This window comes from Corvus hawaiiensis, chromosome 28, assembly GCF_020740725.1.
Source record: "Corvus hawaiiensis isolate bCorHaw1 chromosome 28, bCorHaw1.pri.cur, whole genome shotgun sequence".
Lineage (NCBI taxonomy): Eukaryota > Metazoa > Chordata > Aves > Passeriformes > Corvidae > Corvus > Corvus hawaiiensis.
The window spans coordinates 4,764,352-4,789,242 of NC_063240.1; the positions used below are offsets into that span (position 1 = coordinate 4,764,352).

The window sequence follows — 24,891 nt, forward strand, 5'->3', positions numbered from 1 at the left end:
CGCAGAGCCTCCGCCACGCTCCACTCCCTGCCCAAACCGCCAGGCCTGGCTCCTGCTCCCCACCACAGCCAGGGCCAGGGACGGGCTCTGCCCACAGCGGAGCTGCCTCAGACCCCCCCTCAGCACAGAAAAGGAGGAGCAAGTTGTGACCAAAGGGGACAAGGCTCCTGCCATGGTCTCACCCCTTCTCACCTGGCTCCATCCCACTGCCACAAAGCATTGAGGCTACTGCCCAGGACAAGGCACAGCTGCCTTTTTTTGGTTTGTTTTTATTATTAAATACACCCTGGGAGGCACAGAGGGAAGTGAGGCCAGAGCCCATCCGCCCTGGCAGGCCCAGAGCCTTAAACAAATAAAAACCCCCACAACAAAAAGTTAAAAATAAAAAAGCACCCAAATAAAACCCCTAACAATGCCAGACCTCCCCCCCCATCTCCAACTCCCACAGTCTAGATTTAGAAAGAAACCCACAAAGAACAAAACAAGGAGAAAGTCCCCAGGAAATCCACCCCGAGCAGCAGCCTGCACGATGCCTGGCCACGGTCCCAGGGCCACCTCCACCCCTCTCCGCTCTCCTCCAGCTGGGATGCCACAGCCACTGGCTGCACGTTCTTTGGGAAGTCAGCAGCAGGGTAGGTAGAGTCCACCTGTCCATCCACGTGGACACCTGCCTGTCCTGCAGTTGGCACCTCTTGGGCTCAGTAAATGATCTCGTAAACTGTCGCTTTCTTGTCCCCTGAGCCAGTCACGATGAACTGGTCGTCCGTGGAGATGTCGCAGCTGAGGACGGAGGAGGTTTCCTTCGACTGGAGAGAACAGGAGTAAGCACAAGGAGCAGCCCCAGGGCAAGGTCCCACCCCCACTCCCTGGGGAGCTGGGGAGGCTGCAGGGATCAGTTTAGGGGCTCGTTGTTGCTAACACACATTTATGGATGGGCTGTTACTGGGCAGCTCTTGGCAGCCTCACTCCGAGCAACCCCCAACCCTGCTGGCTGCTCACCTGGAAGATGCTGGCTCCGTAGGGCGTCCGCCAGGCATTGAGCAGGTTGTCCTTCCCAGTGCTCACGAACCACTTCCCTGTGGAGGGACAAAAAGCAGCCTCCTGTTACCAAACCAGGCCCAGCAGCTGGATCCCACAGCCTGCCCAGGCTGTGAAACACACGGTGGGGATGAGGCAACCACAACTCTGCCACCCATGAGCCAAGGGAACACAAAGGGGAGTTTGGCTCAAGCAGCCAGCACTGCTCCAGGAGGGATGGATACCCCTTTTCAGGCTGTCATTCACCGGGGACAGGGCTGGCTACCAGAACAAATGCTTGCCCCAGTGCAACGAGCCCTGCGACACATGGCCAGAAGTAGAGGTGGCATCCATGAGGTTCCAGAGCAAGGGGGGCCAGAAGAGGCGTGCCTACCACAGGAGGCGAATTTGAGAGAGAGGACACAGCTCTCGTGGAGGTGCAGCTGGTACTTGTCAGGTTTGGTGACGTGCAGGATCTCCACGTTGCTGCTCTCCATCCCCACTGCCAGCCACTCTCCCATCGGGCAGTACCCCAGGGAGAAGATCTGAGGGGACAGACAGGGTCACACTGTGGCTCAGCAGGTCCCACCTGGCTCCATGGTGCTGCCAGAGGGCCCCAGCCCTTACCTGGGAGCTGAAGTCGTGCTGCTGCAGCTGCCGCCCCTCCCGCAGGTCCCAGCAGCGCACGGTGTTGTCCAGCCCCCCTGTCCACAGCTTGGTGCCATCATTGGAGATGTCGATGCAGCTGGCACCGTCCGTGTGGCCTTGAAACTGCCTGGGAAAGAGGGGGATGGAGAGGGCGAGGGCACAGCTGTCAGGGCAGCCAGTGCCTGCAGCATGGAGTGTGGGGCAGGGCAGCACCCAGCAGACAGGGGCTGCAAGCACAGGCACTGTCCCACGGCCCGGGTTAGACACAGGGAGGGGCTGCAGGGGACTGAGTGGTCCTTGGCCCGAGGAGTCCCCAGCAGTCCTGTCCATGCTCCCCCCTGCCCCAGACTCACCTGACCAGTGTCTGGTTCTGCAGGTCCCACACCACGATGTTGCCGTCGCTGCAGCAGGAGAAGCAGACTTTGGCATCAGGGCTGATGGCCAGGGCGTAGCAAGCGGGGGCAGAGGAGGTGAGCTCAGCCTTGATGCGGGGCGTGGGCGCTGCCAGGTCCCAGATGGAGAGGGTGCTGGCCTCCCCCCCCACGATCAGGCTGCGGCCGTCGGGGAGCAGCTTGCAGGAACGGATGTAGTTATCACGGTTCTGAACGGGGGTGACAGGGCACAGGGCAAGGCAAGAAGGAGGTGAGCATGAGCACACAGGGGCTCGCAGGAGACGCATCTCTTTCTCTCACTGCACACGTGAAAGGCCCCTCTGTCCCCTCCACTGGAACAGGGGCACCTTCCCCTTCCCAGCCCCACCCCTGAGGCCTTTCTGCTCCTCCTGCTCCTCCTCCTCCTCCTCCTCCTCACCAGGCAGTCCAGCTGAGCCACGGCCGTCTTGGTGCCCGGCTGCCCCACGTCCCACACCTTGACACAGCCCTTGCCCCCGGTGTAGACGTGTCGCGTGGAGTTGCTGATGGTGACAGCACAGACCACCTCGCCGTGGGTCAGGGTGTGCAGCTGCCGCGCGTGCCGGGGGATGCCGGAGCCGATGAGGGCGTCGGGGGGGAAAGGCACCGGCTGCATCTGCCCATCGGCGCTGACGTGGAAGGAGTAGGCACTGGAAGGGAGCAGAGCAGTGAGAACCAGCCCAGAATCCTGTGTGGACAGTGGCCGGTGCCACGCGGGTCCCAGCGGGTCTGACACAGGCAGCGCGGTTTGGAGTCAGAGCTGTGAGCAGAACACACCCGATGATGCCAGTCGGGCACACAAGAACCACCACCCAGGTTTCCCCCCAGGCTGTGCTCCCCATCCCTGCTAACCCCAGCTTGTCCACACCTCCCAGCTTCAGCCCCACAAGCCACCCCACCCCCTGCCCCAGCGCAGCCCCTGCCCAGCTCGGCCCCACTTACGGCTTCCCCGAGGTCCCCACTTGCATGCCGGCCACCAGCCCTGGGACGCGCATGTGGGGGTGCGGGTCGTAGCCCACCTGCAGGGGACAGCAGGTGAGAGCAGCTCACACCCCGTGGCCCCACAGCCCCACACGGACGAGGTCACGCACCAGGGGCGAGCGCCCGTAGCCGCCGGCTCCCACGGCGGCCGCAGCCCCGTTGAGCTGCGGGGACATGAGGTGGAGACTGGCGTAGGCGCCAGTCCCGGCCACGTCCCCGTTGACCGCAGGGTGGGCCAAGCCGAAGGCGGCCGAGTAAGGGCTCTGCACTCCCAGCGGATTCCTCAGGCCCAGGGCTGGTGGGGGAGAGGCAGAGTGAAGGGATGGGGCCCTGGAGACAGAGCTTGGAGACCCACCCAGGCCCCGGCGAGGCCAAGCTCACCCAGGGGGTCCACGGGGACCTTGGCAGTGGTGGCACGAAACTGCTGGGCACTGCTGGAGCCCGGGATGGTGTCACCCTGGGAGGTGGGGGTGCTGGACTTCAGGCTGGGCGTCCCTGCCTTCTCCACCTGCCAGGAACAGAATGGGGATGTGGCAACTGCACCACTCCCGTGCCAGAGGGTCTCTGTTAGCTCCCCCTCAATGACAGCCCAGCCCAGACAATGATGCAGGGTCTGTGGGAGGGGATTTGAGCTGAGATCCAAGGGAGCAGGAGCCCCTCCCTGTCCGTCCAGCACTTTGCCCCATGGGTTTGGAGGCAGAGGGACCCATGTCTGGCCACTGTGTCAGCTGAGCCCTCTGTGCCAGCACAAGCCCCAAGCGAATCACACGTACCGTGGGTGCATCCTTGCTCCGAGACGGGGATGTGCTGCTGGAGGAGGCCATGGAGGTTGGACTGAGGGGCATGGCCTCCTTCCTGCCCAGTGGGACCTTCTCCACCCCATTCTCCCGGGATGAGTAGGAGTGGACGCTGTGCGGGGAAGAGGGGTCCTGGGGGGAAGGGAAATCAGCAGGCAGCAGAGCAGGCAGGAGAGCAGAGACGTCCCAGGTTTGGGGAGCTGGTGGCTCAAGCAAGGGCCAGGCTGCCAGCCTGGATCTTGGGACTCATTGCTGCTGCTGGCAAGGGTCAAGGAGCACAACTCCCACTGGCACCTCCCTGTGATGCCCACCTCTGCCTGGAGCAGCCTGTTAGCCCCACCCTCAGGAATAGACAGCACACACTGACCCCAGCCCCTTCCCAGTGTCCCAGCACACTGACCTCATCCACCACCAAGTTGTCTTCACTTTTGTCTGCATCGCTGCCCTGAAACACAGAGCACGGTTGGAGCCAAAGGGGCTGCAGCTGGCTTCACTCCTGCCTGGAGCTGTGCCAGAGGCACAGGCAGCTCCATTCATTGCCCCACAGGAGAGGATGGGGCCACCCCGAGCCCCCCAGCTCTGGGCTCACATAGTCTGTAACAAAGTCCTTCTCCTCCACCTTCCTCTTCTTGCTGCTGCTCAGGTACTCGGCGATGGCTCGTGCCCGCTCCCCGTTTGACAGCGCCAGGGAGCTCTGGGGTGAGGGGACACAGTGTCAGTCGCTGGGGACACTGTGCCCAGCTCCTGAGACAGGCAGCACCAAGGCAGGGCTGCAGCTGACTCCTGGAGCGTGGAGAGCCCCAGCCCAGCCCTCTGTCCTGACTGCAGCCAGTGCCGCCACAGAATGGTGCAAGAGAAGAAAAAGGCACTTACGGGGCCGGGGTCTCGGTCTGTCGCTGTGGCAACGCAGAGGCGCAGCACGAGGAGGAGGAGGGAAAGGGGGACACGCTGTGTCACCGCCAAGAGTCCCCCAGGAAAGCCACCTGCCTCACCCGTGGGTGCTGGGGCGTTCCCAGCAGGGCCAGACCAGCACCACAGCAGCAGGGTGGTCCTGGGCCCCCTCCAAGGATTACCCCCCAGCCAACCCACCTCACCACCCTCCAACAAGGGTGCTGATCAGTGGAGGATGTCCTTCACCCAAACCCCTTGCAGCTGTAAGCCCCCTGCCCCTCCAGCCCAGTCGGCAGCCCTGAAGCATGGACAAGTGGCCCACACCCCAGGGAAGTGCCCAGGTAAGAAGGGCATGGGGAGCAGAGGGAGCCCCAGGGCCCCGCACCACCTGCTCCCAGGTTCACTCAGATCCAACCACCCCCAGCCCTGGCTCTCCCCACACTCACCCCTGGGCTCCGTGTCATGGACTCCTCGGTCATCCTTGGCCAGGAGCTGGGCCTGGGCCCCCAGTGCCCCTGAGAGTGCCAGCAGCCCTGAGGCACTGCTGATGCCAGCGAGGCCAGTGGGCTGCATTCCAGAGGGGTGCGGGGTCAGCGGGATGGGGGGAGCGTGGTGCGAGAGGTGCTGGGTCTGGAGCTGGTGCTGGAGAGGAGAGAGCAGAGTCGAAGGGCTGTGCCAGGACAGCTGCTGGGCAAGTGAGGGGCAAGAGGCAGCCCTGGGTCAGTCAGCAACGGGGCCTGGGTGTGGAGGGGCAGGGCATGCACCCGGGGTGCCCCCAGGAATGTTCTGGGGGCCACCACATCCCTCCCACCGACCCCTCCCACCCTGGGCTGGATGGGGGACCCTGCCTGTACCCAGAGCACTGTGCTGCTGCAGTCTCGAGGGAATAACTGAGTGGGAATGGTGGTGATCCCCCCTCCACCCGGGCCACAAGGCGTCAGGACACAGTGACATGCACCAGCCACCACCCCCGCCCCCAGGTGCACCTCCTGCATCCTGAGTCCTGCTGGCAGCCCCCAAACCAGCCTGGTTTGCCCCTCTCCTCCCCTTGACTCAGCCTCGGTTGGGAGAAGGCATGAGGGGCAGGAGGCATCTCCAGCCCAGGGATGGCAGGAGCCCGGGAGGTGCCATCATGACAGAGCCCCTCAGCCCTGGCCCAGGAGTGGCGGGAAGTGCTGGGCAGAGGGTTGACGTACCCCGATGGCCGCGTTCAGGTCGGTCATAGTCACCTGCTTCGCTCGCTCCACAGCCTGGACCACTTGCTGCTGGTGCTGTGGGGAGAGAAGAGCGGGGCTGGGGCAGGCTGGTTTCTTTCCCTGGGCCCCAAAGGAGCTCTGGAGCACACCTGGCTGGGGCCCGAGGGCTCACCCACCTCCTGAGACAGGAACGGGATGAGCTGGGCGCAGATCACGTTGAGCCGCTTGGCGATCTCCGTCTGGCAGGGGAAGAGAGACAGAGCCCATCAGGGCAAGGGGCAGAGCAGACCCCACGCTGAGGGGCCCTGATGCTTCCAGGAGAGCCCCCTCACCACGGGTGCTTGGCCCAGGCAGCCTCAGGGTACTGGCACTCAGCCCCAAGGGCTGCTGCTCAGCACGACCATTCCTGTTCCTAACAACACCCCTTTCAAAAACCAGCATCCTCCATCCCCACCCTGAGAGCCCTGGGACGCCTTCCAGCTCCTCCCTGCCAGGAACATGAAGCCCCACGGCCCATGCCACCGAGGCCATCCCCAAGCAAGCCCCCAGCCCTGCAGCCATGGCCCCTGCAGGCTCCCCCCACCCTGCCCTCCACGCAGCTTCCTGCCAGCACCACGCCTGCTACCTGCCGCCCTCCCAGCCCTCAGGAAGCCCTGGAGAGGTGCTCTCCTTCCAGCTGCTGTTTTTCTGCAACACTCAAGTGCCACTGGCAATCAAGAGTGTGGAGCGCAGGGAGGGAGAGCAGCATCGTGCTGTGCCATGCCATGTTCCTATGGCACCCCCCTGCCAGCTTCCAGGGCCCCATGTTCCTATGGCACCCCCCTGCCAGCTTCCAAGGCCCCTGCCAGCCCCACCCTGCACAGCTCGGGTGAGAGGAGAGCACAGACATTCAACCATCGCCGGCCTCACAGACACATCCCTGGCAAGAAGTCCCAGAGGCTGTGGGGACAGGCCCCTGCCCCTGCTGAGGGCCAAGAGAGCAGACACTGCTCGAGGCAACACGCAGAGCTGGGGACTCGTCTCCAGCACCAGAGAGGGGACAAAGATCAGCAGCTCTCCCTAAACCCAGCTGGGGGAGGGATCCCTCTGCTCTTGGATGGGCAAGGGATGTCCCGGGCAGGGGATGTCCCGGGCATGGGAGTCCAGGTAAGATGCTGTCTCAAGCCCCAAGGAGCTCCCAGGCCACCCTGGTGGGGAGGATGAAAACACTGTGGAGCCAGCACAGGGCTGAGAGGAGGGGTTGGAACCCAGACCCCCTTATCAGCCCCCAGAGGAGGCTGAAGGGTCCCAGGGACAGAGCTGACCCCTGGATGTCCCCTCCAGGACCTTGGGCACATCTCCCACGCCCAGCTGGTGCAGGTGCTGAAGTGCCAGGGTGAGGGGCCACAGCACTGCCTGGCTGGTGTGGGGACAGAGACCCAGGGACATTCTATGCTGCCCTCCAGAGCAGCTGCTGACCTGCTCTTGCCAGCCCCAGAGCACAGAAACAATCTGGCACCTGCCTCACTTCCCCTTCTGAGGGAGGAAAAAAAGAGAAAGAAAAGAAAGGAAGAGGGGGGAGCAAGGAGATTTGGCAGCCAGCAGTTCTGGGAAGGATTTAGCTGTCTCTCGGGGCCGGCAGTGATGGATTCTCTTCCCTAATGCACTGATGGGCAGCAGCTCCTTGGGGAGAGCTGCCTCCAATTCACTCGCACTCGTTAATGTGCAATTTACTGGCACTTTAACGCTCTCAGCATGAAAAATGATCACACTGTTTGCAGCCCCCCCAGCCACCAGCACGGTCACCTCCCCTCTGGCTCGCGGTGAGCAAGTCCAAGGCCAGGCAGATTCGGGGAGGTGGTTTTACAGAAAGCTACAGGCCCCTTCCATGCCAAAAACAAAGCAACAATAAAATATTAACGTCTCCTGCTCGTTCCCATCTTGATCTTCTCCTGCCAAGCCTGTGGCTGCCTGGAGAGCTGCACCACCACAGTCAGCCCCCAGCCCCATTTCCCTCTGAACAAACCCAGAGCAAAACCCCACGCCTTGGCCCACGCTGATGCCAGCACTGCTGGGCACCTGGGGAGCCCCTGAGGACACTGGGCACATCAAGGACAGAGGCCACACCACGGCACTACCCAGCCTCCATCCATGGCCATCGGGCGATTGCTGCCTCGGGGGCTCAGGACCTGCCTGTGCCCATGAGCAGAGCAGGATTTGGGGGAAGAGGAGGGGAAACAGCAACCCAATCCCTCCAGGGCAGCGATAACCCGCGGCTCCTGCGCCGCCAGTTCCCGTTCCTCACACAATGGCCGCTGGCTGTCAGAGCAGACTTACGGGCCCTTGTTAAAAGTGCCGACAGCTCACTGGCCGGCAGCCAGCGGCACCTGGGGCTGGCAGAAAACACGAGCCTGAGAGGGTTGGGAGAGAACCAGCAGCCAGAGGAGAGGAGCTCACAGCCCTCCGGGGAGAGGCTCCGGGCAGGGTGGACCCTTGGCATCATCTGTCAGAAGGGCAGCTTCACACCTCAGCCTCAGCAGGGAGGCCAGGACAAGGAGGGCATCCCAGAGTGGCAGGAATACCCTCCCAGCGGGCACAAAGCTGGCAGGTGTGGCTGACAACCTGCCCTGTGGTGGGGACAGAAGCCAGCACGGCCACGGTGCCCACCCGAGCAGCTCCCGCGCAACAGTTGGCGTCGGCGGGCGCGGGGCGGGCAGGAAGGCGGCGGCAGCGCGCCTCGCCAGGCTCCTCCGCAGCCTCTTTAAAAATAGATGAGAAGAAACCTTCTGTCTCAGAGCAGCTGGTGACCTGGAGCTCGGCACAGGGGAGGAAGGGAGGAAGGGAGGGACGGATGGGGAAGCAGCGAGGGAAGATGCGCAGCCCTGAGCCCCCGGAGAGCCCACTCTGCACCCACACCCCAAAACCCATTTTTGTCCTCAGAATGCTCCTCAGCCCTGGTCCTCAGATGAGCTGCTCCCTGGCCAGTGGGCAGCAGACACTTGCAAAGGTGTCAAGCCACAGCCCACCACCCTGCTGTGACTCTGTAGCCCCCCTTGCCCTGAGGAAGGAGCCAGTCTCCTTCACAACAGTCCCCCCATGACCACTCACAACTGGTGTGAGCAGCCATGCAAGCACAAGTCCTCCACCACTGCTCTCTGCTTGACACAACAAGCACATCACAGTCCAGGCAGGGCACCTTGAACCCAGCAACCAGAGCACAGATATGTGTTTGGAGAGCTAAGGAGACAGGCAAGGCCATGACACAGAGCAGCACAAAGCTTCCAAAGTACAGGGAAGGGGACACATCCCCCACAAGCACAGCCTTCCCTGGGCTACAGCAGGGAGCAACATCCCATGTCGTCTGTGGGGACAGCCCTGAAGAGCCCAGATGGCAAGGTGGGGCCAGGGAGCTGGGACCAAGGAGGTAGACAGAGCTCCCAATCCACCCAGACTCACCTGTTTGTGCATCTCGATGTTCAGGCCATAGGACATCTCGTAGTACTGTGAGGGAGAGAAGGCAGCATCAGCATGGCTCTGGAGACCAGGGGAATTCACAAGCAGAAAGTCCTCTCCGGTGCTGGCACACCACGTCAGCCTGGCCACAAACAGTCATGGTGTGGCCAGACCACGGGGACAACACGGTCCCCAGCTCCTCTTCCAGGAGCAGAGGTTCCTCTGGCACATGGCTGCAGCCCACAGGATGGACACAGTCCTCCCAGGGCTCCTGCAGGAATGGGGACAATCCCACAGGAGCAGCTTTGCCACCACAAGCTGCGGCAGCAAGTCCTGCTCCAACACCACGGCTCTTTTTGGGGGAAAACCAGGCAGTAACAGCCACAGGAACCAGATCTCAGGGCCAGGCCACATAACCCAAAAGCAAGGGGAAGGCAAAGCATCCCTGCATGTCCTTTGATGGTTCAGAGGAGATCCCACACCACCCTTCTCCTTTCAGGTGGAGCTCACTAACCATGACATAATGACGCTGGATTTCTGTTTTTTCTGTTGCCAGCTTTTCACATTCTAACTTCAAGCTGTAAAAATAAAGAGGAGAGAGAAGGAGAAGGAGCGACCACCCCTTGGTCCTCCCAGTGACAGGATGTCCCTGGCTGGACAGAGCACAAGCCCTCCCAGTGTACCACACACTTCAGCCTCCTCTCAGCTTCAATCCCATCTCCCAGCACAAGCCAAGAAAACCACCTGAAAGAGGGCGGGAAGAGGCTGATAAAGAAGAGATGGACGGCAAAGGGATCTGGGCATCAGGGAGCAATTTGCATGGACTCTTAACCCCCTCCCCAGCATCTGCTTCCCAAATGGAGTGAGCTGCAAAGCTTAGCTGCATTTCAGACCTTGCTCTGCCCCGCACAGTGTGGGGAAGGGGAGGTGATCCTGGACAGCAGCCTCACGGATCAGAGGGACTCCAGGTCTAAGTGATGACTCTGGCTCATCCCAGGAGCTGGGTGCTAGAAGCCAGCACCTCTTCCTGGGGCTTTTGGCAGGCAGAGGCTGAGCTTCCCCTTCAAACAGTGTCATTTCAAGCTACCACGGTGGTGCTTGGCACAGCCATCCTCTGGAGGGACCGGTCCACCAGCCACACCGGACGGTGCTGCCCAGTGCCAGCAGGAGCCTGTTGCTGGCCAGCACCAGTGAAGTGCCCAGTTCACGCGTTGGCATGGGAACTCTGGCAGCTTCTCACCTGTGGTATTGGTTCTGCAGGAACTGGAATTCCTCCTTGATGCGATCCAAGGTCTCTGGGTAAGTCAGCTTGAGGGACTGGGGGGTGCTGGGGATGGCACTGGCAGCAACAGCGGCTCCCGAGGCAGCGGAGGGTGCCTGGAGATGGGCCTGGGCAGAGATGGGACCTCCGGGGTCACTGCTGCTGCCCAGCAAGGCTGGCACATCCCCCAGGGGTGTCCTGCACCCGGGAAAGAGGCTACGGGCACATTTGGGAGAGCAGCACATGCAGGAGGTTGCAGGAGGAGTTACTGGAGAGAACTCTGGTCACAACCAGGCACCAAGGGCCTTGTCAGCATCAGTTTGGCCACTGAGCCAGAGAGGATTAATGACCATGGCTGGCACTGGGCATGGCACAGACCTGGTGGCCTGTCCTCGCCCAGCTGCTGAGCTCCCTGCCTGCCCATCACCGTCCCACCATCGTGCCCCAGTGGATCCTGCTCCCAGCACCTCACACAGCCCAGCCCCGCAGCGCTGGGGCTCAGCACCGCTTTGGGAAGAAGCACAGCATCGCTCCCGACCATCAAACACTGTCAGCACCGAGCGGGGAGCTGGGGTCTGGGGGCGCAGGCCCTGCGAGGGCCGAGGTGGCACCGCTGCGAGGGGACGGGGCCACGCGGGGCTCACCGGGGGCCTGTTCTGCGGGAACATCCTCGGCACCGGACAGGCCCGGAACCCTCCGGCCGCGCGGGCCCCGCCGCAGGCTCGGGACGGGGCCTGGAAACAGCTCCGAGCTCCGGATCAGGCCCTGGAGAAGAACCCGGGGGTCACCGCCCGGCGCTGCCCGGGGGCGCGGGGCCCTTCGGGAGCCGTAGCGGAGCCGCGGAGCCGCGGAGCCCCGGCCCCGCCCGCAGCCCCCCCGCGCCCCCCGTGCCCGCGGGGACCGAGGGCCCCGGGGCTCCCTCCGGGCTCCGCGGACCCGCCCAGCCCCGGCCCCCCGCGCCGCGCAGACAATGGCCCCGCCGCCGCCCGCCGCAGGTACGGCCGCGGGGCGGGACCGGCCTCGCCGCCGACCCAGCGCCGAGCGGGGCTGGATCCCGGCTGGCGGAGACCGAGCCGAACCGAACCGGACCGGACCGCCGGGACGGGACGGGACGGAACAGGACGGGACTCACCGCGCTGCTGGTCCCAGACCCGGCCCCGGCCCCAGGCGCGCGCCCCTGCGGCGGGGCGGGCCGGGCCGGGCCGAGCCGAGCCGAGCCCGGTAGAGCCGAGCCGGGCCGAGCCGAGCCGGGCTGGGCCGGGCCGAGCCGAGCCGAGTCCAGCCGAGTGCAGCCGAGCCGGGCCGAGCCCCCGCCCCGCCCCGCCCGCGCGGCCGCCGCTCTGCGGAGCGCGATCAATGAACGAGCGCGAGCGCCAGCTCCACGTGGGGCCTGGCCCGTGCGGGCAATCGCCCCTGCCGCCAGCCAATGGGAGCGCGGCGCGGGCGGCCGCCCCCACGTGGGGCGCGCGGAGCTGCCTTCCCATTGGCCAGCCCGGGCCCTGCCGGAGCGTGGGATGTCAATCAAGGGAGGCCGAGCGGCGAACGAGGGGGCGGCGCCGGGGTTTAACCCGTGCGGGGCCGGGGGACCGGAGGGGACCGAGAGGGAACCGGGGACAGGCCGCCCCCGCCGCCCCACGCGGGATCTCGGGGCACGGCACAGCCCCTCCCAGCCCCGCGGAGAGGACCGCCGCTTCCGGCACCGCAGCTTTGTCCGCAAAACGGAACCGGGGAGGTTGCACCGGAGCCGCTGCTCCCGCCGCCCCGGGTAGCAGCGGCTCGGCTTCGGGGCTTTTTGCTGGTAAACACAAGAAGTCGTCGTGTCCCGTTCCGTGTCCCTCCGCCCCCCGCTTTGTTTTTGTTTTTTTTTTTTTTTTTTTAATTAAGAAAATAAGCGAACCCGACACCGCCCACACATCCCTCCCCGGGCTGCAGGTCCCGCCTCACCGGGAATTCCCTGCACCGTGTGATGGCGGGGAGCCGCAGCAACCCTCTGCCCGACAGCTCTGGCCGTGGCCTGGGAACAGCTCCTGGGAAAGTCTCCTGGGCCAGCCCTGGTTTTCAGCGCCAGGAAAGGGGGGGCAGGCCCCCAGGTCCCTGCTGTCACCCCACGTCCCTTGGGATGGGCAGATACTTGGACTGGGAAAGGGACCCCCATGTCCCCGTCCCAGCAGCCCTACAACAGCATCCCCACCAGGGCTGCCACAGAGCTCCCCGTGTTTCCAGCCGGAAGGCCAAGGTGCACACAACCCACTTGGGTTTTCTCGTGGATTTTCTGGTGGTTTTACTCCTTTCAGGGAGATCGGTGGTTGCTCGACATTTTCTGCTGCTACAGGTCAATCCAGGCTTACACTGAGCAGGAAATAAAACATTTGAGGAGCAGCAGCTGTGAGGAGTATGTCTGCCTCTCCCCCTCTTTAACCTTAATCCACGAACAGGCCAGCAGCCCTTTCCTCCTCACCACAGCTCCATCCTCGTGGTCCTGTCGCCGTCCAAAGGCAGCGATGGGTCGGCTCACAGGACAGACCGTGGCTGGCCACTGACGCCGGTTGCCAGCAGAGCTGGCAGGGTATGGATTGGGAGAACCAGAACCCCTCCTCAGCGACGGCAACTTGCCTCCAGCCCCTGGAAGAGAAGAACAATATCATAACCTCAACAAACCCACTGAAACAGAGCAGGACTGTGTAAGGGCCACCCTGACTGAGCCTGCCCAAAGGACTCAGCATTCCCGGGGGGTGATGGGCTGTGCTGGCCCCTCGGGCTGGGAGCAGGATTTTCCAGCTTCGAGCCAGGTTCTGCTACCTTTACTGAGTCAGGGACAGCCCTTAATCTCCCTGTGGGAAGCCCAGCTCCTTTAGCCCCATTTTGCCCAGTCTGTTCCCTGGCAGTCCCGGCATTTTCTGAGAGCAGCTGCGATCTCAGATGGGAGATCTCCAGCTCTGATGGAGTTACTCCAGCTCTGCTGAGGGCAGAGAGGGACAGAGACTCCCCCTCTCTGGAGCTGGGGATGCCCCCGTTCTCACTGCACCATTCTTGGCCCCACACCAGCAACCAGTGGGGTTTGTGCTCTGTAGAGAGAGGGGGGCTGGTGGGGAGAACAGCCGAAGAGCGGTCTCCCAACCCTTATTATATTTTAAAATGTAATAACAGCACGATGTCTATTTTCGTAGACAGAACAGATCATTTCTGGAAGAGGCCCATAAATCTCAAACAGAGGGGAAATAATTTGGCCAAGGTCATGTTAAGGCAAAATATTAAAATAGCAAAAAAAAAAAAAAAGCAGTTTAAAGCTGGACTGAGGCACCATCTCTGCTCCTAAACCTCCCTCCCCAGCCTGGGAACCCCGTCCCCCCTGCCCTTCTGCTTCCCAGCATTACACCATGGGGCTGAGGGGGCCAAGACACACATGAGATCCTGGCTGAGTGGAGAGACCGAGGGAGCAGAAGAGAACAAGGACCCCAGGAAGGGCCCTGGCAGGATCCTGCTCATCCTTTCTGCCCCGGGGACAGCCCCCCTGCAGCAGCCCCCGCACGCTGTGCTGTGCTTGGGGAGGCCTCAGGCATTCGGGATATGGGACTAGGGACAGGCTGGGCTGTCACCCCTGGCTGCAGGATCACCACGATGTTGGCAGGAGTAGGCAAACCCCATTCCAGCACTGATAAGGAAAGTCCTGTCACTGCCATCTCTCCTGTCCTTGCTGGCAGTCCCTCTATCCCATCCCTGGTACCGGAGCTCTGGCAGCACCATCCAGCACCATGGCTGCTCTCACTGCGCATCCCGGCATGGGCAGAGTGGGCCGGGGAGAGGCGCAGGTTTGGCAGGGCATGACCCGGCTCACACCGCGTTGGGTGTCCAGCAGCCAGTGCTCAGACAGCAGCTCCCAGCGGCAGGGACAGGCCGGCAGCAGGGTGATCCCTGCCGTGACCGGGAGGGACCTGCAGCCACGGGAGGCCTGGCAGCGCAGCTCTGGTTCGGTAGAAATGCCATGGCAGGAGAGCGGCAGGAAAGAACCCAGGAACACCTCCCTCACCCGCAGCCACGGGTCAGACCTGCCCCTGAGCAGGAGCCAGGGCCGGTGGGAAAGAGCCAGCCACCCCTCAGGGCCGGGGCTCAGCAGCCAAGTGCTTCCCGAGAGCACGTCCCTGGCAGCGCTGCAGCTCTGCGCGGACCCTGGCAAGCGGCAGAAAACAAACTGCTGCTCGTACCCTCTGGCTGCTTCCCCGGGCTCGGCTGCCAGCTCCCCGCATGCCAGCGCGGCTCCAGCGGGGCCGGGGCGGCTCCAGCGGTGCCACCCCAGCGCCTGCTCTGCCCAGGGGTATCCCCGGCCAGCGCCAAGCGCAGGTGACCCGGGACAGGCACCGGCGAGAAGACGTTCTTGCCTGGTTGCCTGGTGCTCTGATGAGAAAGAGGCGACATTTAACAACCTCCCCCGAGAGTGCTTTCCCCTTCGCCTTTCCTCTTTCTGCGCCGATTTAATTTCTTCTACAGCCTCCTTCTTCCCTTGGCGAGATCTAAGAAATCCGCGGAACCGGGCACATTTCAGCGGAAACGTCGATTAAAGGGAGTGGGGGAGGCAGCGCTCGTGGGATCAGAGGAGGAGCAGGAGAAGAGAGGCTGGAGGGAGCATCTGGCTCCACGCAGTGTTCCGGCAGGACGGGCCGGGCCGGGCATCGCGGGCGACACCGGAGCTTGGGCGGTGCCGGCACCGGGGGCTCTCCGGCCGGGGCTCCGGGGCTCCGGGGCTCCGCTCGGCGGCTCCGCAGGGCTCCTGCTGCCCCCTGCCGCCCCGGCGGGACGGGACAGTGCCCGCTCCCAGCCGGTGCCCCCGGGGCCGATGCCGCCCGGAGACCCCAGCCCGGACACCGTCCCCGCGGTCCCCACCGCGCCGGGCTCCCTTAACCCCCAGGGGCCAGCGCAGCCACCTCCGCGGGTCCTGGTCCGGCACCCACCGCTTCCCCGAGCACGCCACGCTGAGGGGGAGAGCCCCACGCGGCGTGGGTTGCGGTCGGGCAGGGGCTGCCAACATCCCACCCGAGGGTGCGATGGCATCGGTGTCCCCCAGAACATCCCCGAGCCGGGGCCACCTCAGGCTCCTGAGCAGCGGGCGCATCTGGCCGCAGCATCTCCCGTGGCTGCCGGCCAGGGAAGGGGATGTTTAGGGGATGAGTAACATCCTTCCTGGCAGGGCCGCTGCCCGCTCCTGGAAGCTGCTGCAGGCACAGAGGAGCTCAGCCCCTTCGTCCGCCTCTTGCCCCGCTCAGCTGGGGAGAGAAGCCAAGAGCGGGGAGAAACTCGGGGATGGGGCCAGGGCAATCGAAGCCCGTGGAACCGGCACGAGTCCCAGGTGCCAGGGAGAAGGGAGGGAGAATGCTGCGTGGCACGGTGGGAAGCAGCCAGGAGGCTCAGGCTGGGGGAGGCAGCTCCGGGCCCCCTCTAGAGCAGGGCTGGAAGCCAGATCCTGGCTGTGTGCTGCCAGAAGCAACTTATTTTGGAAAGGAGGCGTGTTGGCAGAGGGCTTGGTGCATGGAGCTGCTGACGCCGGGGAACAGGACGGCTCTCATCAGGTCCCAGCCATGCCTCGCAGGCAAACGCTGCTTGGCTTCAACCCGCAGCTCAATCTGCCCCAGCACAACCAGGACTGGATCCCCAGCTCCTGAGTCACGCACTTAAAGGGGTGGACACTCCAGTCACAAGTCGTCACACTTGCCCGGAGCCATAACTCACCCCCAACACCGGAGGGGCTTCCTGGGACTCACCAAACAGGATGGACAGAGCTCTTACCAGCTCTGACCCATGGGGCCAGGTACAAGCTCAAGCCTTAAACAGAGAAAGAGGCACACAGGCTTCACCCCAGCCCCGGACCCTGCTTCCCCTCCCCTCAGCTCCCAGGAGCAGTACCAGCCTCTCAGGAGCACGGCCCAGCTTCTCCAACCTCAAGGCAATGGGGTCCAGCCCAGAGCAGCACTGTCAGGGTGCTGTGGCATTAAGCCATGAGCAGGCCTAGGACGGATCCCAAACTTCACAGCAGACAAGGGACCTGCTTTGCCTTCCCCAGGTGCCCTGCTGGCACCGATGGGGGCTGAGGAGCCAGCAGAGGCAGCTTGCTGCCAGTGTCCCTGTCCCTCCAGAGATGGGCCAGGGAGCACACCTGGAGCAGGCTGCTGTGCCTGGACGTGGCTCAGGAGCTCCTGCAGCTTGCATGTGCCTTGGCATGCCGCGAGTTTGGTCAGGTCTCAGCCCATCCTGCAGCAGGACACATCTGTGAGCCGGGGGATGGAGCAGCCAAGCTCCCAACACGCAGCAGCCGGCCCTGCCCTTCGGAGCCGCACACTGCAGCATTGTGGCCCAGCTGGTTTTTCCAGAGATCCATCCAAGGGGAGAAATCAGATCTCAAGGGAAGGGAGCAGGCACGTTCCTGGCTACACAGAGGAGCTGTCGAGGCAGTGCCAGGAACTGGGGCAGTTGCTGGGCACTGCAGCAGGCCAAAGGAAAATCAAGCAGGCAGCTCCCAAACCTGGGCTGTGTCTCACTGCCCAACTCCAGGAGCAGCTGAGCCTTTGCAGAGCTCTGTTTGCAAACCCTGCGGCAGAGCTGCCCTGCCCTGGCACTTCCTCCAGCTTTGTTTTACACCAACAGATATTAAACAACCAGCCTGGAGGGCTGGGATGGGGGAAGGACCCTGCTGAGGGAGCGGGGAAGCACTTGTGGAAAGAAGGCTCTTGGAGGAAAACAGAAAAGTAGTGTCAGGGCAAGGGAGTTCCCTCCACACAGGGAGGTTGTTTTTGATCAGGGCTTGTCTAGACTGGAGTCACCCACACTGCACAAGCACATCAACACCATACAGCCAGCCCGGGGCTTCCTGCTGTTCCCAGCAGGACAGAGGAGATGCACTCACTGAGCATGGCCAAGAGCTGACCCCAGGACTGGCCATCCCACCCCCAAAGAGACTGGGGAGACCCTCAGGTTTCCAGGGTGCTGCCTCCCGGTGTCCCTCATTTCTTCCCAGCAGTCAGAAGGCCCTGTGCCCCCAGGCGGCCCAGCCTGACCCTGTCACCTGTCCCCACCACAGCCCATGGGCAGCAGAGAGACGCGGGTCAGCTGTTCCAAGGCTCTCAGCTCCCTGCCTTCCCTCTGCTCCAGCTGCTGGAGCAGCCAAGGGAGCTGCAGGCGCAAAGCGTCACTTTTTCCAAGAGCCTCTCCCTGCCTTCCCTCCTCCCTCGCAGAGCAGGGCTGTGATGCTGGGGAGTGCAGGAGGCTCCTGGATCAGGGCAAAGGCAGTACCAGGATGGACCTGGCTGGGATGGGTCTTGGAGCCCCATGCCGGTCACGTCTCTTCTTCAGCTCAAAGGGCTGCCTGGCCAAAGCACAACCCCTGTGAATGTGACACCTCACAGGAATCACAGGCAAGGAGCACCTGGCTCGAGGATGCTGCTGCTCCCAGCAGCCCTGGGCATGCCCAGCTTTCCCAGTGCAACTGGGAGAATGGCTTAGCAGCCCTGACAGCACCTGCCTACAGCTGATGAGGGGCTTCAGACACCTTTCCCCAGGAAAAGGAAACCCCAAACACTTAAGCCCATCCACTCCAAGGCCAGGAGCATCCATGAAATAAGAGAACAGCCCTGACACAAACATTCTTTAAGGATGATCTAATTTAAAAACAACATCATAATGAAAATGCATGTATTTTAAAAAGAGACCCACAGCACTCCAGTGCTGGAAGCAGCTGCATGTCAGTGATGGGACTGCTCTGTACCGATTCCCCCCACCTTCCCAGGACATTTGGACAGCTCCACATCCCCATTTATTTTCCTTTACCACAGTAAATGTCTCCCTACCCCCCCCACACACCCTAAAGCATCAGCTGAAGCTGCAGGAGGGACAAACACTGGAGCACCCCCTTGCCCAAGCCAGGCGTGAAGCAGGCGGGGGGCAAACAGCTGTGGCTCCCAGCACTGCGGAATCGGGCACTGCCAGAGAAAAGCCTGCCCAGGCACCCTTTGCTCACAGCAGCTGCTGGCAGGCAGGACTGCTCTTAAAGGTAATCAATGGAGCAGAGAAGAGCTCTGGATTGCTTTAATCCTTTCCAAAAAAGTATAGCTAGCCCAGCAGCTGTCCCCCTCCCTCTGCGCCTGTGAGGATTTGTACTTGTAAGGCTGGATAATTTGACAGGGACAACACACACTCTGCCCAGGCAATCTCAGACTTCCCAAGGAGTTTGCTCTTCACTCAGTGTGCTTTGCCAGCCCAATAAATCCACCCCCATAAGCCACCCTCCCCTCCCTCCCTTCCTCCACACAGAGGGCTGGGACAGCAGCCTTGGGGTGTGACACAGATGCACGGGGGTGAGGACATCCCCTTCCCACGGGCAGGGTGCTGGCATCACCAGGTACTGGCAAGCACGGCAGCACCACAGGCACGGGGAGCCAGGTGCCGTGGCACTGTGGGAGTGGGAACAGGCAGGGCTGTCCCACTTGTGACAGCCAGAGGCACCAGAGTCGTGGAGCCAACAGTTAATATAGAGCCAGCGTCCCTGTCCCCGGAGCCAGGAGCACGGCAAGGGGCAGGCCTGCGATCCGGGTTCACGGGGCACCCCGGTAGCTGTAGTGATTGTGGTCGGGGTCGCTCAGGGTGAGGGGCAGGCTGGGCTTGCGCTCCGGGTCCTTCTCCTCACACTGCCGCGGGGGACGGTGCTTGAAGAAGTCAGAGACGTAGTGGACCTGGAAAAGAGCAATGGGAAAGAGGATTTGGGGACCCTTCTGTCAAGGCCAAGCAGGAGTCCAGCCGAGCACCAGGCTGCACAGGGGACACTCACAATGAGGACAGCAATGAGAGCCCCCTGCAGCAGCCCCACCAGCACGTCACTCCAGTGGTGCTTGTAGTCGGACACCCTGGTGTAGCCCACGTAGATGGCGAAGGCGATGAGGAAGAACTGGATGGTGGGACGCAGCAACCGGGCCCACTTCCCCACCAGCCGGGCCTGCACGTAGAGCTGGGCAGCAAGGAAGGGAGAAATCACTCAGGGAAGGGCTCACCAGCCAGCCCAGTGACTGGGTGCTTGGGGCACGGGACCTGCAGGGGCTTCCTGTGGCACGGCACTTACCGCCAGGAACATCATGCAGTACATCCCAAAGGAAGAGTGTCCCGAGTAGAAGGACAGTCTGTGTGGCAAAAGGGATGGGTCAAGCCATGAGCGAGCTCCCAGCTGGTCCCCACAAGACCCCTAACCACACCACAGGCTCTGCCCTGCAACAGGAGAGCCTCAATACCCATCTGGGGCTGCCACTGTGAGCCCAGTACTGCTGGGCAGGTGGGAGAGGCACATCCTGTGGCACCATGGCTCACCTGGACTCGGTGATGTTCCTGCTCTCTCCCTGGCAGACATTCTCCAGCTGCACATAGATGGAGCAGTTCACCTTGGACCAGTCAGGATTGCAGACAGCCAGGAAGTTTGGCCGGAGACGGCCGATCATATATTTGGCCAGGTCAGTCAAGGACTGGCTGATGGCGCCTCCAAAGAGAAAGGTCCCAACCACCTTGTAGAGGGCAGCCAGGTAATTGTTGAACTCTGACTTGGAGTAGAGGCGTTCGGTGTAGACCAGGTATGCCTCCCCCGATGAGATCTGCAGAGACCAGGGGGGAAAAGCTGAGGGTCAGGGGCTACTGAGCAGCTCCCCAGGGGTGCAGGATGCTCTGGCTCTGTGGCAGAGGAGCCCCTGGCATCCACCTGCCACAGGAGCTCACAGGCCCTCTCCCCCTCCCTGCAGGGAACCAGCCCCATGGGGCGTGGGTCTCACTACTCTGGTGAGAGCTCCTGACCCCAAGCAGAGTGGGGCTCAAGCTGAGGATGTTGTTGCCCTTCCAGGGCTCTGGAGGTGGCTGTGCTGGGCCCCAGCTTCCAGATACAACATGTCAGCATGACTCTGCCCTGAAGGAAAGGAGGTGGCAGTTCCTTACAATGATAACAGTGCAGCTGATGGTGACCCCAGCCATGAGGCCGTGGGTGATGGTGTCTGCCTTGTAGGGGTAGCGGATGGAGTCATCGTTGCAGTAGAAGCCTCGCTTGTATGGGGAGTTCACCAGAGTCAGGATGATGAAGGGCAGAGATGCTGCAAGGCAGAGAGAGGTGAGGACTGGGGACAGCAGCCAGCAGGCTCCACACCTGCACACAGCATCACACCGTGTCCCCATCTCTCGTCCCTAAGTCTCTGCTCCCCGATGCCAGGGAGGGATCCCCTCCAGCAATGAAGTCCTGAGCCACCTGTACCCAGGGCAGGAGGACTTGAACCCACCAGTGCACTGCCCTGACAGCGATAGGGCCCTATCAGAGCTCACAGATGCCTGCAGCACCCAGATACCACATGAGACAGCCACAAATGGGCACCCACAGAGCCCCTACGGCTGCCCCACTCCTCCCCAGGCACAACAGTGGCAGGGCCAAATCTTGTGCCCTCTCCTCACACTGCCCAGTCTTTCGGCCTAGGAAGACAGAGCTCATAAACTTAATGAGCACAGGCATCTTGCAAACCTGTTGTAGGGCAGGGAAGGGCCCCCAGATGGTGCCAGCAGAGCCCTCACAGCAGCTCCAGGAGAGCCAGTGCCGGGAGATGCTGCGAGCTCCCCCGGGACAGAACCGGCCCCGAGATCCAGAGGGGTTTGGGGGTCTCTGCGCCGCACAGCAGCCGTGCCAGCCCGCCGCTGGCATGAGGCCCCCTGCCCCTGCTCCATCCCTGCTCAGGAACAGCCACGAACGAGTCCCAGGACGCTCCCCAGGGAAGCGGCCCCCCCTCCCCGGAGGCCACCTTCGCTTGGGCTCCTCTCCCAGTTCCGCCTTTCCCGGCGGTTTCCGCCTCCCCTTGTTCCTCCGTCTCCCGGGAGCCCGCACCTTTGTCCCCGCCTCCCCGCCCCGGGGGTCCCGCCGCCTCCTGCGCTCACCGAGCGAGCGGGAGGGAGTGCGGCGATGAAGCACCGGGGGCTGCCCCGCCACCCCCGCCGCGCTGCCGGGGGCAGGGAACCGGTCCCAGTCCCTCCGCCTCCTCCCCGCACACCTCAGACGTCCATTTTCAGCTCAAATTAGACACCAATTTTCTTTCTGGATAATTTCATCCTCCAAAAAAAGCTCCCCTAAAAATATAAAGCACCGGCCCACAGGAGGGAAACGCGGTCCGAGCTGCACCGGGACCCGGCCCCCCCCGCCCCGCAGCCAGGGAAGCTCCAGCCGCGATCCCGATCGGGGCCTTTATTTTTAGTCCGTCTTAATTCGTTACTTCCTTGCGGCAGTTTTAGAAACATTTACCCGCACCGGGGGGGGGGGGGGGGGGGGGGGCGAGGGGGTCCTAGAAGGGGTGCCCCGAACCCACTCGCTCGGAGCTGCGGAGCCCCCGGCCCCGCTCTGTCCGCCCGCGGAGCGCCGGGCTCGGCGGCGGGCAGGCGGCCAGGGCGGCGGCGGAGGAAGCGTCCCGGTGCCGCCCGAGCCGAGGGACCCTCCCGCCGACGGACCGGGCCCCCGCCCCTCCACGGGACTGTTCCCGGAACAGGGGACGGCCCCGGGAACCGGGACGCCCGACGGAGCCCCGTAGGGCTGGGGCAGGAGCCTGCGCCCGCCTGCCCCCACCGCCGGTGGCTCTCGGCGGAGGCCCGGAGCCCCGGGACGGCGGCCGGGCAGGTGCCTCCCACGCTGCCCCTGGCCCGGCGGCACCGGCCACGGGCCAGAGCGGGCAGACGCGCGGCGGGATCGCGGGCCCACGGTACCTCCCGCGGACCTGGCCCCAGCCCAGGGCGCGGCCCCACCGAGGGCACCGGAGGGACGCGGAGACGCTCCGGAGCCGCCCGCGGCGGGGGCGCCGGTACCGAGCCCTCACCGACCGCCAGGCAGAGCACGTCGAGCGCCACGAAGACCTTCCTGCGCTCCATCCCGCAGCCGGTGCGGCCCCGCGGCCCGGCCCCGCGGCTCACATGGCCCGGAACGGCGCGGGCCCGGCCGGGAGGTAAAGTCCGGGCGGGCGGGGCGGGGCGGAGCGGCAGCCGGTGCCCCCGCCCAGGGCCGGGCCGGGCCGGCGCGGGGCGGGGCGGGGGTGGCAGGGCCGGGGCAGGTGTGGGGCGCGGCGGGGCAGGAACCTCTCTGGATCCAGACCCCACTCGCCCCCCGCCGCTTCCTCGGGCCCAGCTCCGGCGTCCTCGTCTCCGGCCCTCCCGAGCCTCCCGATGCCCACCCCGCCTGGCCGCTCTCCCCGCCTCGGCTCGGCTCCCTCCAGTCGCTGCGCCAAGGGGAAGGGGGAGAAGAAAGGGAGCGAGGCCACTTTGGGAGCCGCCTGAGTCCCACCCGCCTCGGGACTATGTCCCGAGAAAAAAAAAAAAAAAAGGGGAAAAAGGAAAATTCAGTCTCTGAAACGTGCTTGCTGCTCTGCTGGGGGCTCGTGCAGAGCAGTGGTGGGGCTGTCTCTGTGGTGAGATGCGTTTCTGAGGGGAAGGAGGGACGCCCAGGATCCTGTGGATGCAGCAGACACAGGTGTGAACACACAGGGTGAGACAGGAGCTGATTTACCCGCTGAGACACTGGGCTGTATTTCCTGAGCCTCAGACGTCCTGGGAGCAGAACAGGCTCACGGTGCTTCCTGCTGGGTTTGGGGACATGCTGAAACCCAGAATGGGGACAGGAGCAAAGGTTGGAGCACGGGTCCCACAGCAATTCCCTGGTGGGAGCAGGGACAGTCGCATCCCGGCTGTTTGCGCCATGCCGGATGTCTGGGGAAGGAAACAAATAACAGAGAAACCACCCATGGCTGATAACTGCGGGTGGCTGAAGTGCAGCGCGAGTGGCCTGCGGAGAATGTCAAGGCTGCTTGTGGGAAGCCAAGAGAGCTGGAAACGCTCTCGGGCTGCCCTGGAGTTTCAGGAGAGGGACAGAACCACGGGCCAGCTTTCCCCTGCCCTGATGCGCCCCAGTGCAGCTTCCTCCTGCCCTCCAGCGCCATGGCGGCCCTGGCACACCGCTGGGGCAGGATTTGCCCCACACATGCTGCCTGCAGAGACCCCAACCAAACAGATGAGACGCTCGAGGCAGGAGAGCTGGGGGGATGCCCAGACTGTGTCCCGGAGGGGATGTGAAGATTAACACGATCTCTCTCACCGCTGATAAATCCCCCCTCCTCATCACAGCCCCCAGCAGTCCTGGGTGTGGGCCACCGTGGGGACACAGATGTGGCAGCGTGGGGCTCCGCTGGAGCGCGCAGGGGGAAGCGCCTCACGGCAGCGGCGCGGCCGCCGCAGGACTTTGCCCCGCGCGGGCCCGAGGATGCCGGGCGGTGCCGTCCGGGCCCGGCCCAGCCCGGAGGTGTCGCGGGCGGAACGCGGCGAGCCCGGGCTGGGTCCGGTGGGTCCGGGCGCGGGTCCCGGGGGGCGCGGGCGGGTCCCGGGCGCGGCGCTGTGTCGCCCTCTGCCGTCCGAGCGCCGCAGCTGCAGCCGGGGCTGGGGGGCGGCGGAGCCCGACCCGGACCCACCCCCGGAGCCCGGGGGGCTGCGGCGTCCGTCCTGGACCCTCCCCCGGGGTGCTGCAGAGCCCGGGGGATTCGGTTCTGCTGCTCTCACCGCCTCGGAAACAGCGCTAGGGTCACACAGGGCCGAAACCATCGTTTCATGTCAAAGGATGCGACGAGGGAGGGAGCGCCGTCCCACCCGAAGGCTTCAAGTAGATCCGCGCTTCCCGCTGCTCCTCGGGGCCTCGAAGGAAGTGGGGAACGCGCTTGCGTCCCTCCTTCCCCGGGCTGTGCCCACCCTCGTACCCACCTCTGCGGGGCAGAGCTGGGGGGCTGCACAGCTGGAGCCCCCAAGGGCCCGGGCAGGCAGCCAGAGCTGGGGACAAGCAGGAGACGAGAATTTAAGGAGTTTGTGATGGAACAGAGAGGCTTTGTGGTAGGGAAACACAAAGCAGTTGCAGCAGGAACATTCCTCTTGCCCCCAGGAGCTTCTTCTGGTTGAAGTTTGGATGCACCCCTGCCTTCCACTGCCCCAGACCTGCCACAGGCTACCAGAGTTTTAGAGGACTTGGGGCAGCTGTAAGAGGAATAAACGGCTCCCTCCACCTGCAGCACTGGAAGAGAGAACTCTGGGCCTCCTCCTAGGCTGGGATGGCCTCCCTGGCACAGGGAATCCCACCCTGTTTGGAGGAAAGCACTCGTGGAGAGCAGGAGAGGATTAGACAGCAGAGGTAGGAACCCCTATTCTTGCTTCTGCCATCATTATACACTGGACTGTTGTATCTTGGC

At 63.6% G+C, this 24,891-nt stretch overlaps 2 protein-coding genes across 4 annotated transcripts; both read right to left on the minus strand.

Moving 5' to 3' along the window:
• Nucleotides 1-249: 249 nt before the first annotated feature.
• LOC125317683 (transducin-like enhancer protein 1) lies at nucleotides 250-11,848 on the minus strand. Of its 3 annotated transcripts, none has more exons than XM_048287587.1 (21): nucleotides 11,766-11,848; nucleotides 11,278-11,398; nucleotides 10,613-10,761; nucleotides 9,887-9,950; nucleotides 9,376-9,420; nucleotides 6,117-6,179; nucleotides 5,974-6,015; nucleotides 5,191-5,386; nucleotides 4,727-4,749; nucleotides 4,443-4,547; nucleotides 4,254-4,298; nucleotides 3,830-3,985; nucleotides 3,438-3,564; nucleotides 3,167-3,351; nucleotides 3,018-3,094; nucleotides 2,476-2,725; nucleotides 2,019-2,266; nucleotides 1,645-1,792; nucleotides 1,412-1,562; nucleotides 1,000-1,076; nucleotides 250-806 (listed from the first exon to the last, which is right to left on the minus strand). In XM_048287587.1, exons 2-21 carry the CDS (start codon nucleotides 11,299-11,301, stop codon nucleotides 699-701), a joined length of 2,283 nt encoding a protein of 760 aa, XP_048143544.1. In that variant the 5' UTR covers nucleotides 11,302-11,398; nucleotides 11,766-11,848; the 3' UTR covers nucleotides 250-698. The 3 variants fall into 3 exon arrangements, 2 of the variants coding, with proteins under 2 accessions (XP_048143544.1, XP_048143543.1); XM_048287586.1 differs by having other exon boundaries at nucleotides 5,941-6,015; XR_007200146.1 differs by having other exon boundaries at nucleotides 721-806; nucleotides 1,645-1,788; nucleotides 5,941-6,015.
• Nucleotides 11,849-18,296: 6,448 nt separating this feature from the next.
• On the minus strand, nucleotides 18,297-22,624 carry PLPP2 (phospholipid phosphatase 2). The gene is made up of 6 exons (XM_048288283.1): nucleotides 22,489-22,624; nucleotides 20,585-20,736; nucleotides 19,973-20,250; nucleotides 19,731-19,788; nucleotides 19,443-19,619; nucleotides 18,297-19,347 (listed from the first exon to the last, which is right to left on the minus strand). The coding sequence occupies exons 1-6, from the start codon at nucleotides 22,538-22,540 to the stop codon at nucleotides 19,210-19,212; spliced, it is 855 nt and encodes a 284-aa protein (XP_048144240.1). The 5' UTR covers nucleotides 22,541-22,624; the 3' UTR covers nucleotides 18,297-19,209.
• Between the last annotated feature and the right edge of the window lie 2,267 nt (nucleotides 22,625-24,891).

Excerpts from the sequence above, each read along its gene's own strand:
- LOC125317683 (XM_048287586.1), bottom strand. The coding sequence starts at position 11,301 with ATGTTCCCGCAGAACAGGCCCCCG. Across the intron at positions 10,762-11,277 it reads TCCCGCAGAACAGGCCCCCG|GCCCATCTCCAGGCACCCTC; the intron begins GTGAGCCCCGCG and ends ATCTCTGCCCAG. Across the intron at positions 5,387-5,940 it reads ACCTGAACGCGGCCATCGGG|CACCAGCTCCAGACCCAGCA; the intron begins GTACGTCAACCC and ends TCTCCTCTCCAG.
- PLPP2 (XM_048288283.1), bottom strand. The coding sequence starts at position 22,540 with ATGGAGCGCAGGAAGGTCTTCGTGGCGCTCGACGTGCTCTGCCTGGCG. Across the intron at positions 20,737-22,488 it reads CGTGCTCTGCCTGGCGGTCG|CATCTCTGCCCTTCATCATC; the intron begins GTGAGGGCTCGG and ends TCTGCCTTGCAG. Across the intron at positions 19,620-19,730 it reads ACTGCATGATGTTCCTGGCG|CTCTACGTGCAGGCCCGGCT; the intron begins GTAAGTGCCGTG and ends CTTGCTGCCCAG.